General features: G+C 42.9%; 1 protein-coding gene across 1 annotated transcript; it reads left to right on the top strand.

Moving 5' to 3' along the window:
* Positions 1-1,165: 1,165 nt before the first annotated feature.
* Positions 1,166-9,758, top strand: LOC141811308 (E3 ubiquitin-protein ligase TRIM21-like). The gene is made up of 9 exons (XM_074699323.1): positions 1,166-1,392; positions 1,473-1,848; positions 1,945-2,040; positions 2,126-2,359; positions 2,446-2,593; positions 2,782-2,808; positions 2,947-3,011; positions 7,422-7,538; positions 9,372-9,758. The coding sequence occupies exons 1-9, from the start codon at positions 1,166-1,168 to the stop codon at positions 9,756-9,758; spliced, it is 1,677 nt and encodes a 558-aa protein (XP_074555424.1).
* Positions 9,759-13,134: the final 3,376 nt, after the last annotated feature.

Here is a 13,134-nt window from a genome sequence, read left to right as displayed (position 1 = left end):
TACAAAAGTGGCAAGCCATGACAATATTTGTAGCCGCCTGAGCATACGGTCTACTCCCATGTTTGTATCTAACTTTCCAAGAACTGTCCACAGTGCAACACATGTTATGTGAGACAATGTAACTCCAATTACACAAAAAATTTGTGAAAGGAATCTGATGGTAAAAAATATGCCTTTGAAGGCTGTTCCATTAGCATCTCCTTTTGAGTAGAGGCAGGACACTTGCCTTGGATTGGAAGGAAGTGGCTTCAAAGGCACTGCCTTCAAAGGCAAGGCAAGGCAAGGCACCTGGGCTTTGGGAAACAGCCCTGGTCTTTTGAGTTCAGGAAGTACACCATGCTGCTGCTGCTGTTGCCATGGATATGAAAAGAAGAGGCAGAAATGACGCATATTGCGTCACGATTATGGCCGCATTATACTTCCAAAATTTGAGTGCATATATGATATACAAATACAACATTCAAAAGCAAAAATGAAATTCACGCGAGCGTATATGAGATCTGCATTACAGTCGAGCATCCGTGCGAGCTGTCACAATGATCGCGTGCAGAAGCTCCTCTGTCCGCTTAGCTTTCTCTGGCTTGCTCACAAGCAGATTTTCTTATGGCAGTCAGTGGGCGGGCCCAGCCGTTGTCATTGTATCCCCTGATGTGATTGGCTACAGTCCTTATGTCATTTTATTGGCTATGGTCTTTTGGCCAGAAAACGTAAACAAGAAAGGACAGTGAAAAGTTAAAGTCTCCTCAAAGATTCAAGAAGAATGGCTGTTGAAACAGCTGTTATTTGATTTTAGTTTCCTCATGGCCACTCTATGGCAAGCATTGTGAAAGCTTGCACATGGGCTAAAGTAACATGCTCGCGCGGATGCCAGACTTCAGTGCGCGCACGCCTCCTCATCTCATATTTGCTCCTGAAAGTTATATTTGAATCTCACATATGCTCTTGAAATTTGGCAGTATAATGCCGCTAAACATGATGTTGTCCGTGCATCACTGTTTTGATCGGTGTACCATGTAAACAGGAACAACCCTGTGTGCTCATGCATGTAAACGAGTTATTCTGAATGTTTCAGACAGTGCTAGTCGTTTTGTTGTAAAGGCTTGTTATGTGCTGAGGTGTTTTTTCTTAACCTCACACTGTTTATTTTTGATTCTGATTCAGAAATATGGCTGAAGCTCTGTCTGAGGAGCAGTTTCGATGCAGCATCTGTTTGGACTTCTTTAAGAACCCAGTCTCCATCCCGTGTGGACACAACTACTGCCTGGGATGCATTAAACGCGCCTGGGATACGAGACACAAGTGGGAGTGTCCGCTCTGCAAGGAGGTCTTCAAAAAACGCCCCGACCTCAGGATCAATCTGGTCTTAAAGGAAATCACTGAAGGGTTCAGAAGGTTGGTGATGTCTGATTCTGGTTTTAGGTTTTTCTTGGATGCTCGACCGAGGCTCACCCACATTTCCTTTAATTTGAAAGGTCTTTGAAGGGAAAGCCAAATTATAAGATCCCACCCAGAAAAAGGCCCATCCAATCGAGACAGGCCTCCATTTGTGAGGATGTCCCCTGTGACCTGTGCCAGAGGAACCAAATAACAGCCGTCAAGTCATGCCTGGTCTGCCAGAAGTCCTACTGTGAGGTTCACCTGACGCCTCACCTGAGAGACCAGGTGATGACCAAGCACATGCTGACTGATCCGGCCACCTTTGTCACCAGTCACATCTGCAGGAGTCACAACCTGTTCCTGGAGATGTTTTGTGAGAGAGAGCAGACACCGGTGTGTTTGAAATGCTTCGAGACCGATCACAAAAACCACAAGATCGTCCCCTTAGAGAAGGAGGGCCGGAGGATCAGGGTGAGCAGGGACAGGTTTACCACCATCAGATGATTAGGATGATTCAGAAAGGTCCCCCTGAGCTCCTCATGATGGATTCATGTTCAACCTTTTCAGTCTCAGGTGAGGAGGCTCGATGCAGAGGCCGAACAGCAGATCCAGGACAGACTCCGAAAGTTTGATGAGATCAAGTCTGCAGTAGACCTGGGCAAGGTCAGTGACCTCTTCTGGCCCCCAGTCTGTGAATGTTTACTGATCACCTGACGTGCTACTGACTGCTCACTATGCTCACCTGCAGGTAAACCAGGAGCGAGAGATGCAGAAAAGCGTTCAGGTCGCCACCATATTGATGAGCGCCATCGAGTCAAACCAAGCATCACTCGTCAAGGACATCGGGGAGAAGCAGGATGCCGCAGAGAGGACGGCAGAGGGGCTGCTCAAAGAGCTGGAGAAGGAGATCAACGAGCTGCAGATCAGACGCACGGAGCTGCAGACGCTGGAGCAAGCAGAGGAACCTCTGCACCTCATCCAGGTCAGCTCCAGCTCCATCTGCACCAAAACCCCACTCCCTGTGAAAACGAACCCACTTCATGTCTCTGTCCTCCTGTTTCAATTCAGTGTTTCTCATCTCTGAGCGCTCCATCCGGGACCAGGGACTGGTCCAGCTTTAGGGTCCAGTCAGAGGACTTTCTGGGAATGGTGAGGGCCAATTTCTCCAAACTGGTGGATATCTGCAACGATTTGGAGAGGAACCTGTCAGCAGAAGGTGAGTAAGCTCTGGAGGGGTTGTGTTGTCTGACCTGTGAGGGATCCACACCCCAGAAACAGAGGAACCTCAACACTAAATGAGCCTCTGGTGTCCCCTTTAATATGTCTACGATCATCTGATTCCATGTTTTGAGAAATGCTTGAACAGTTAGCAATGATCTCACAGGAGCCTTTCTCTTTTTCCAGAGGCCAACCAGCTGAGCCTGTACGCGGGTACGGTTTAAACCCTAATGAGGAGATGACTCAACCTGAGTCTGATGTCAACATTGGAGTTCATACCATGAGCACACTCTCTTAAACTATGTCTGAAGTTGTCAAATCTGATGATGAACATGTTCTTTTGATTTCCAGTGGACGTGACTCTGGATCCAGATACGGCTGCAGGCTGGCTGATCCTGTCCCCAGATGGAAAACAGGTAAAGACCCTTTAAAGTCCACCTGTCATACTTCTTCAGTCAGAGTAAAAGCTGTTGCAGCCTGAAAACAAGGCTTGGGGCCAATCTTAGTTATCGCTCATTTTCCTTCCCCTTCATCTCCCCCTTCCCCTTGGTCCTCTGTTTTGAGGAACTAGGGCAAGGTGTAAAAACACATCTCTTAGAAATGAGACGCCACTCGATTCCTACTACAGCATCACTTCTGGTCGCTTGCTGGCTGTCATAGGCAGAGCAGCTGTTTCTTTTCCTCCAGACTGAACACATTTTTACAAAGTAAAGATGAACTGATGTCAGATTGGAGCGACACATTCACAACAGACTTCACTACCATTAACTGCATTTCATGAGTGATGAGACAGCTAAGCTATAAAAAGCTAACATTAAAGATGCTATGATGACGATCTGTTCTAAATGCACTCCCTCGCCACCTTCTGGCCTGGAGTCTCAGGCACACTGTCGTAAATTACTTTTAGCAAGGCGCATGTTTGTTTTGGAATTAAATGAAGATTGGATCAAAACAATCTTTTTTGTTCAAAACAACTTTTTACTGAGGTAAGGTTTTTAACAAGCAATACAGTTTGAAATGTGTCAACAAGCAAACATTTTAGTAGCCAGCTTTATGTAGCACTATAGGCAGCCCTGTGCTCTGACGTATCTGTAGGCTAACGCGACAACAAGTTAACACTGTCAGTTTGTTTATAGTTAAGTAGCTGTCTATATTTGGCAGCCTGGTGCTCTAAGACATGTCTGTAATGTGTAACATTAGTGAATCCTGGTCATGTCCTGTCAGTCATCTACCAATCAGAGCTAACATAACCTCACTCTTCATTTTATTGATAGACTCTCAAGTTTGAACAGACCACTGCAGAATAACTGCTGACTGGGGGTTGGAATCAACATTAGCACAAACAGTTTAGCCCCTGTTTCAGCCTTTAGCTTGGGCTGTATCACTTTCCCTGTATCACAGGTTCCAGTGTCCACCATCACAACAAAATTAATTACAGAAATCATTTTCAGGAGAGAAAAACACAGATCTCTCTTCTCCCCTCTAAACTTCATCAGCCAATTTGGTGCCATCATAGAGACTTATACTTAAAGACTTAAATAACTCCCGTCTTGCTCGACCCAATCAGGAAGCTAAGAAGTAGCATTTAGAAATAACCTGTAACCTGTAAAATTGGTGCTGATAATCTCATTTTATATTGTGGATTATGATCAGGTATATATCGAGAATGGATACTTTTCAAGATCACTTTTGAACTCCTCACAGCCCCTTTACCTGAACGTGACAGTATTTAGAAGCCGTATTATGCAGCTTCTGAATACTGTACCGTTAGCTTATCATAGCTTATCATAGCTTATGTAGCTGATGCAGCTCCTGAATGCATCTTATCTGTCTAATCATTCGGGAAATGCAGTTCATTGTAGTGAAGTTTGTTTGCTGTCAATCTGTCACCCTGCTCTGACATCAGTGTAGCTATTATTAGCTGAAGCTGTTGCTATAACAGGCTTAGCTAGATCATTATAACATGATTTCAAAATACAACCAAATATTGAAAACATGGCTAATATTGACTTGGAGTAGCTAAGGATTGGATATCTGATAAAAAGTATCCATATCATGGGAAATTTGTCAAACCTCTTGGTTTGAGGTGAGGTCCTGGTTTGTCTTTGTTTGAAAGACTGTGTAGACCTTCACCCAGGGGTGTAGCTACAGTTAGGCAAATACAGGCGGTTGCCTGGGGCCACAAGATTCCCAGGGGCCACCAAAGCATCTCTTAAAAACTGATGTATGAAGTTCTCTTCAATTGAAGGCATTTCTTTTTTCTAAATCTTACTTCACATGCTTCAAAATACATCTAAAGGCTTAATCTTTAATGATGGTTTTGGGTACTCCCCCTCCCTTCTTATTCAATGGGCTATTCCATGTTACAACACATCTGAAAATTTGATTCAGGAAGAAAGTGGTAAAAAACACTTTTTTCACCATTTTTTTCTTATTTTCAACCAAGTCGGAAATAAAAACAATGTTGCTCTGAGATCTGAGATAAACATATCAGACTTTTAGGATTTTAAGGACTTTATCTAGCCCCGGAAACAGGATCATTTCCTCAAAATCAAACTTTTTGAGTTGGTGATAAACATTATTGTACAAAATCTCTTTTTTGGAAACATTACTCACTGGACAGGGGGTTAATAAAAATACATTAACTTTAAAATAATAGTACCAAAAAGTATGGTAACTGTAAATATCACCTCTTTCAGTAGATTTGTTCCCAGTTTTATGTTGTGCTTGATATTTACATATTTTTTCTTTATTAATTATTTTTTTCAATATTTACCTATTGTAATGTTTTTCACTTCATACTTTCTTGTTTGTTACTGTTACTCTGTAAATTCCCCACTGTGGGACAAATAAGCTGTCAATTGACCATAAAAGATTTCAAATCCAGGACAAAGTGGACTAAATTATGTATTCACTTTTTTCAAAATCAAACTAAAGTACAGAACTTGAGGAAATGCATCTAGTTGCGTTAAGTTACCATGTACAAGATTAGCACTGTCTCATGCCTTGATTCTCAGAAAGAGACAGTGGATCCAGGGAAGGCCAGTCTAGCTCTGAGGAAGAGGAGTTACAAGGACATGGAGGGCACCATTGACTGGGTTTGCCTTGGGCCCCCAAACGACTTAATACGCCCCTGCCTTCACCTATACTTTACAGAGAATTGGGACACCATTTCACTACATGCAGCAGCTAGGCTTTTAACTGGTTTTAATAGACGGCATCACATCACACCAGTTTTAGCCTCCCTCCACTGGCTTCCTGTCAGTTTTAGAATTGATTTTAAGATTTTATTGATCACTTTTAAAGCTCTCACAGGACGTGCTCCTACTTACATTTCTGAGCTTTTAATTAAATATGAGCCAGCTCGCAGCCTCAGATCCTCTGGCGAAGGTCTCCTGGTCATTCCAAAGTCGAGGCTCAAAACTAAAGGTGACAGAGCTTTCTCTGTCAGAGCTCCTCGACTTTGGAACGACCTGCCAGAGGAGATAAGGCATGCAGAGTCTGTTGGTTCTTTTAAATCACTTTTAAAAACCCACTTTTATAGGCTGGCTTTTATGTGATGCCGTCTTTCGTCTTTCATTCTTCATTCTTTCATTCTTTCATTTTTTGCTCTCTTACTTATTTATTTATTTATTTATTTATTCTTATTTTTTGTTTATCTAACATCATTATTCTGTTTATATTTATCTTTCATTTTTTTTTTTTTTTTTTTTTTTTTATATTTATATTTGATGTTTGTAACTGTCTTTTATTGCACTTTCCATTGCCTTTTCCTCCTTTATCTCACTGAGTTTATGTTTTAGCTTTTATCCCAGTCCTCATGGTCTCATTTTACGTTGTATGGTTCCTGTATAGTCTGGGTCCCTGACTATGCTTCCTGTTGCCCTCATACATGATGTCTTTCTCCACAAGTGCGTCTTGAACTGTGTGTTTTGTTTTTGTGCTTGGCTTTATTTATTTATTTTTATTTCATTTTATTTTATTATATTTTATTTTATTTTTTGTGTGTGTGCTTACGTTTATGTTTATGTTAAAGCACTTTGTAAACTTGTGTTTTTAAAAGGTGCTATATAAATAAAGTTATTATTATTATTATTATTATTACATCTACGCTGACGTCAGCATGTCATATTTCCACAAATATGATCCCACTCATGTTCCAGACTCAGACTCTTGTTTCTAACTCACAGCTTCTTTTGAATATTTGTCTCAAAAGAGATCACATGGAGTCCATGTGTCTGTGTTATCATCCTCTGAAAAGAAACGTTATCAAGCACCTAATCTTTTGCATAATCTCTAACTGTCAGTCTGTTGAGGCTTCTGTAGAAACCAGGTTATATAATCAGCCTTCCCATCCAGGGTCCAGTCTGTGGAAACGTCAGCACCAGGGATCGCCTCTGCCTCCATCACCAGGAGTTAGTGTTGTGCAGCATTCTTCATGTCAAGAAAGTTTGACATCTTTGGCTCAGAGCCAAAACCCACACGTGAAACCAGAACCTCAAAGAGATGAGCTTTGAAAGAGCTGCATCCTGTTTGAAACTAACTCTTTCACCGACTTTACTCATAATAAAATCAGGATTATCTTCATGTCTGTGGTTCAGAGAGCATTCAGTCCTTTCAGGTTTCTCTTAGAGTCGATCCTGATCAGAATTTAATTTCTCCAACACCCGTATCAAATGATCTAAAGGTAGAGGAAAGTATTATAACTGTCAGAACAAGTTTGGTTGGTGCTCAGCATCCTGATCATCTATGCTGATACCTGCAAGCGCTGATAAGCGGTTCCACGGAAAAATTTAATGTCAGCTGTTCTTCCTGTTCATCCTCAGGTCAGCCTCGGCTATCAGAAACTCTCCGTCCCTGACGACCCCCGCAGGTTCGATTCCTGCGTCTCAGTTCTTGGGAAACAAAGCTTCAAATCAGGACGGAGTTACTGGGTTGTACAGGTGAGACTTACTGTATCCACCCACACCACCATCCCTCAGAGACCTTAAGTATAGACCAGATCTGTCAGGAGACCACGGACGCAACCTTAACTGCTCAGGATAATAACAAAAATTACACCTGCTCTGGTAAAAAAAAAACAGGTTCTGATGAGAGGTCTAAGGTCATGTCTGTCTCTCTGACCACTTTCCAAACCACCTACTACACTAGCAGTGCCTACTATTTTGGCCTAAATTCAGTCTGTAGTACGGAGTATGCAAATACTTGCAAAATCTGCAGTATACTAAAAATCCCCTGATGTCCTACTGATCCAGGAAAATTTCTCAGTATGCAACGGACCAGTCTACTTGGCAAACTGTTTCCCACAATGCACGTTGCTAACGCTATTTGTCTATGCTGGTGACAGGTTTTGGTGAATTACCTCCAACTACTGGAATGAGTTGGCATTATAACTACAACACAACAACACTAACGTTGGCCATCTGTGAGATAGAAGTGAAGTAATTGGAAAGAAACACCAGAAAATCTTGTCACTTCCACTTGTAAAAAAGGCATTTACTTCTACAAATTTATTAACCCATATAAACCACTTATTCACTTTTTAAACCAAACGTGGATTATATAGAAGTGTTTTTACAGCAGCTGTAAAAATAAAAATCCTTCCCAGATTCATTTCAGTAAACAATATAACTTTTGGTGTAAAATCAATAATCAAATACAATGACTCTGCTGTGATATGATTAACAAAATAACTTAAATGCCAAGATCTACCCAAAGTTTTTTTTTATACATTTATAAAGGCAAAATTAAATCCATCAACTGTAGCTCTGAAACTGAAAACCAGAGTAGTATGCTCATAGCAGACCCAACAGAACAGTCATACTACATACTACATGCAAAACAGTAGTTAGTATGCAGTACCCACTACATACTACATTCACACGTAGTATGTAGTAGGCCATGTCAGTTCCTGTGATGAGAGGTTAAAGGTCATGTCCATCTGTTAATGTCTCTTATTAGAGGTCAAAGGTCATGTCTGCCTCTCTGTGGGTCTCTGTATGACATGTAAAGCAGTCAGTCAATCTGAGCAGCAGTTTCTCTCTGAGTGCCCATGCTTGGTTTAAATGGTTCATCACGCCACCTAGTGGCTGAGAGGAGAGTAATCCACCCTGAATCATTAACTGCTGAGTAACTGCTCACACAGCATTACTTAATATAACTATGGCATCTATTACAACCTGGTCACAGTCACACACACCTCAGAGGCCCTGCAGAGGTTATAGTTAACACACCTCAGACCACATCAAAGGTTTGTTTGTTAGTCATCCTCAACACTGCCACCTACTGGACAAATGATGCCAGTGTTCTAGAAATTTCTCAGCATCAAGATCACTTTCAGAGGGTCAGAAATACCATACAACTCATGAATGTCCCGCAAATCCTGGAGGACCACTCAGGGGGGTTAACCTCAGGTCACAGGTGAGAACTGAACGGTTTAAATTCTGAAGAGTTGATTCAAAGTTTGGAAAAATAGGAATGGTCCCCTGTTCAGCAAAATGAGTCTCCCTCACTGCTAAAATACAGAGCACATGAACACATTTGCTGATGATGATGCTGTGGTGAAGCCATGACATGGATCTACTCTGTCTGATGTTATTAAAGTGATCCTGCAGGTTCCAGTTTTTTAACTCACCCTGAAGCCCATTTTGAGTCTGATAAGTCTAAGGTTTCCTTTCAGAGCCTGGTTTCTTTGAGTCAGATTGAATCTACCATTGGATTGAAGCAGCCAGCAGCTCTTCCTGTTGTCTCATACCCTGTTTCCTGCGTTCTGTCAGGTGGGGGATAAAACAGACTGGGATCTGGGTGTAGCCAAGGAGTCCATCAACAGGAAAGGAGCCATCACAGTGCGCCCTGACAGCGGTTACTGGGCCATCTGTCGCAGGAAAGGCGGCAGTCTGAGCGCCTGCGCCGGCCCCTCCATCACCCTCCAGCTCCGAGAAACCCCTCAGAAAGTGGGCGTGTTCCTGGACTATGAGGCGGGGTCAGTGTCCTTCTACGATGCAGACGCAAAGACTCACATTTACACCTACAGCGGGTGTTCCTTCACAGAGCCTCTCTACCCGTACCTGAACCCCTGTCTGCATGATAACGGGAGGAACGTCGCCCCGCTGATCCTCAGCCCGGTGGAGGTCGGCCTCCCTGTCCAGACCGCGACGCTTTAGCGAGGAGACTCTGACAGAGTGGAGCAACGTTTACTGAGATGGTTTGGATTTTAAAGTCTAAAACTGTCAGATTAGCCCATTGTCCTCAGAAACAGACAGGACAGAAAGACAAATAAGAGAGTGCATTAATGTTTTCATTGAAGGTGAAGTGGATTAATACTCTTCAACTCACATCTCTCTGCTGGCTGTGACTCTGCTCTGACAGACCTCCACTGCAGCTTGGTATCAGGAAAACCCAGCAGGTCAAAGGCTGCCTCCAGCTGAAACACAGACAACACAAGAAGAAGAAGAAGAAGAAGAAGAAGAAGAAGAAGAAGAAGAAGAAGCTGTTTCTAAATATCAAAGAGCAGGAGCATGTCCCTCAGGAGATTCAGCGTACCTGCTGGGAGAGTTTCTGTAGGGTGTTTGGATCTATGAAGCTGAAGTTTGACGACAGCTTCAGCTTGAGAAAAGTCCTCCTCACTAAAAATGAATGAGAGCATATTATGATTTACTGACACCTTTAAAGACATTCAAACACCTGAAGTGCTTCTCCCCATGGTTTATCAGATCTGTATGAAACCAATATTCAAGACCAAAACCCATCTGAAACCTCTCTACTCATCTGTAAAGGATCAGCTGATTCATATGAGATTAACTCAAGACAGATTCTAGGTATGGAAAGGTCAGGAGACTCAGATTAATGATTATGATGGCGAAAATATTTTGTCTCTTTTTCTCATAATGATAACAAACGGTGATGAGCTAATTATGGCTCTTTGATGACTAAAACATGATGAGATGTTTGTGAGTTTGCTGGATGAGATGAGACTGGATGTAAATATTAGTGCGTGTTTAAAATGTGACATTTCTGCCTGTTGTGTGTGTAATCTGTCAAAAGCTAAAAAGTATCAGAAATGCTGTTGCTTCCTATCCTCATTTGGTCACACCCACCACCTGACACACAGTGCACATTCTGCACAACACATCTGGGACTGCACACACAGACCCCTCCTCAACCTGCGACATCATAAAGATGCATTTCAGCAACAGAAGCAGCGTTAAGCTCCGCTCATTCAGATGAGTTCTTGTTCTTTAAACTCGAAATCAAAGCTGTAAGCAGCATAAATATGCCTGGTTGTTCTGTGGTCAGCTGTCAGAAATGATACTACACCATGGAGTCAACTTCTATCCAGCTCTGACTGTTACAGAGCTACAGGTGTTTTGGAGCAAACAGTGACCGTGCTAACTGGAGACTCTCAGAGGAACGTGCCAGCTGGGATTGTCGGCTGAGAGTCACCAGTTAACAGGGTCACACTTTACACTGAAACACCAGCAACGTCTGCAGCTGTGTTATTAAATGTGTCTTCTTTATCCAAACTCAGATAACCAGGTTTGATCCATTCTTACCCCTTCCCTTGGTCCTCTTTTTTTAGTGCCAAGGTGAAGGGTTGAAAACACATTTCTTAGAAACGAGACACCACTCTATCCCTGCTACGTCATCACCCCTTGTAGCTCACTGGCTGTCTTCAGCGACTGTTTCCTCTCTTCCAAACTAAACACATTTTTACAAAGTGCTGATAAACTGATGTCAGATTAGGGTGACACATTCACAACACCACAAACACTGCATCACATGAGTGACAAGACAGCTAAGCTATGAAAAGCTAATGCTAAGCTAATGTAAGAGTATTCAGAAGCTACATTATGTACCTTAAGATTATGTAACTTTAGCTAATCATAGCTTATGTAGCTAATGCAGCTCCTGAATGCACCTTATCTGTAGTGAAGTCTGTTTGCTGTCAATCTGTCACCCTGCTCTGACATCAGTGTAGCTATCATTAGCTGAAGCTGTAGCCATAGCAGGGTTAGCTAGGTCATTATAATGAGCCATTTCAAAGTAAAATCGACAGTTCAAAACATGGCAAATATTTACATGGAGTAACAAAGGATTGGATATCTGAAAAAAAAAAATCCATATCATAGGAATTTTTTTAAACCCCTTGGTTTCAAGTGAGGTTTCAGTTTGTCTTCATTTCAAGGACTGTGTAGACCTTCACCTTCAACTCACGGAGAATTGGGACACCAATTCACTACATGTCCATGAAGAAAACCAAGGGGAAAGGGGCAGAATTGGGATTGGCCCTAAGACCCTAAGGACCAAGGTGTATGTTAAAATGAATGAGGGGGATATTTGCTTTTGAAAATACCCAGTTGCATGTGTACAAGGCCTAAGACTATCTGGCTGCCCAAAACCCTGTTGGTGAGCAGGATTTCAGGACCATCTCTGTCTCACCTGGTACAATGGTGCCTGGTTCAATGTAAGGAGCTGGAATTTCTTCAGGAACTTCAGTTATTCCTGTTGAAAAAATGTGAAAGAGAGGAGACAGAGAAGGGACAGAGAGGAGATGGATAGAGTTAGAAAGGGGTGGATCCACAAAGAGGAGCTACACAGCTGAAGTTTCATTAAAATAACACTTTGTCTTATTTTCAGTAAACCTTTTTTTGATGATAATAAAGGAGATATCTGAGATGTTTGAGACCTGTGGTGTTTCTTCTTTGTTGTATTCTTTCGTATTTTCAATGATTTCCCTAAAGTTTTCAGTTGCTTAGTATTAGTAGCTTCCTATCATCATCATCATCATTATGGTGCAATAGTTGCTGCCACTGTCTGGCTGAGTACCAGCTGGAGGGTCATGTGATCTTACGCTGGCAGAGGAAGTTGAATCCTAAGCTACAGTTCTGGTTGGTCCAGCCTTTGTTCTGCATGGCAACACATGCCTCAACGCTGCTCTGGTTGTCAGACTGCTGCCCCCACCAGCGACTGAAAGACAAGCTGCTTCCATCAGACCACCTCCAGGAGTTTCTGTGCAGACCAATCCAGACCTCCGTCACATTCTGGTTCTTCTGCAGTCTGCTCCTCAGCTTCTGGTTTTCAGCTGGACCCCTAACGCTCACCAGGTCGGTGTGATGTTCCCTGCAGTAGAGCTGAGCATCAAACCAGCTCTTGGCCTCGGTCACGAGGACGTAGGGATCCTCCTCACCGTCTGCAGGGAGAGACAGCAGCAGATCACAGGCTGGAGGTCTGGAATAAAAAACATTACTGTGACCTGGTCCAGCTGAGAGGATCGTCAGAGGACCTGACCCTGAAAGTGTGCTCACCTCTGTAACAGATGGGGGGCATCTTCAGCCTGCAGCTTCTGTCACTCCAGAAGCCGTCGCCCGACATGGAAACACAGTATTTGTAAACTCTGTTGTCCGGCTCGCCCTCCTTCCACTGCCTGTAGTCCTGATCCATGTCTGTGTAGAACCACTCACCAACCAGAGACCATTTCCAGCTGTGGACGTCATCGTACAGACCGATCCAGAAGGCCTCGGTCTGGTCCCTGGTCATGTC

The sequence above is a fragment of the Halichoeres trimaculatus genome, unplaced genomic scaffold (genome assembly GCF_033239565.1).
Source record: "Halichoeres trimaculatus isolate MK-OKI-2021-1 unplaced genomic scaffold, fHalTri1.1 fHalTri1_scaffold_22, whole genome shotgun sequence".
NCBI lineage: Eukaryota > Metazoa > Chordata > Actinopteri > Labriformes > Labridae > Halichoeres > Halichoeres trimaculatus.
The sequence above is the reverse complement of the archived record's forward strand: the minus strand, read 5'-3'. Positions and strand labels throughout refer to the sequence as shown.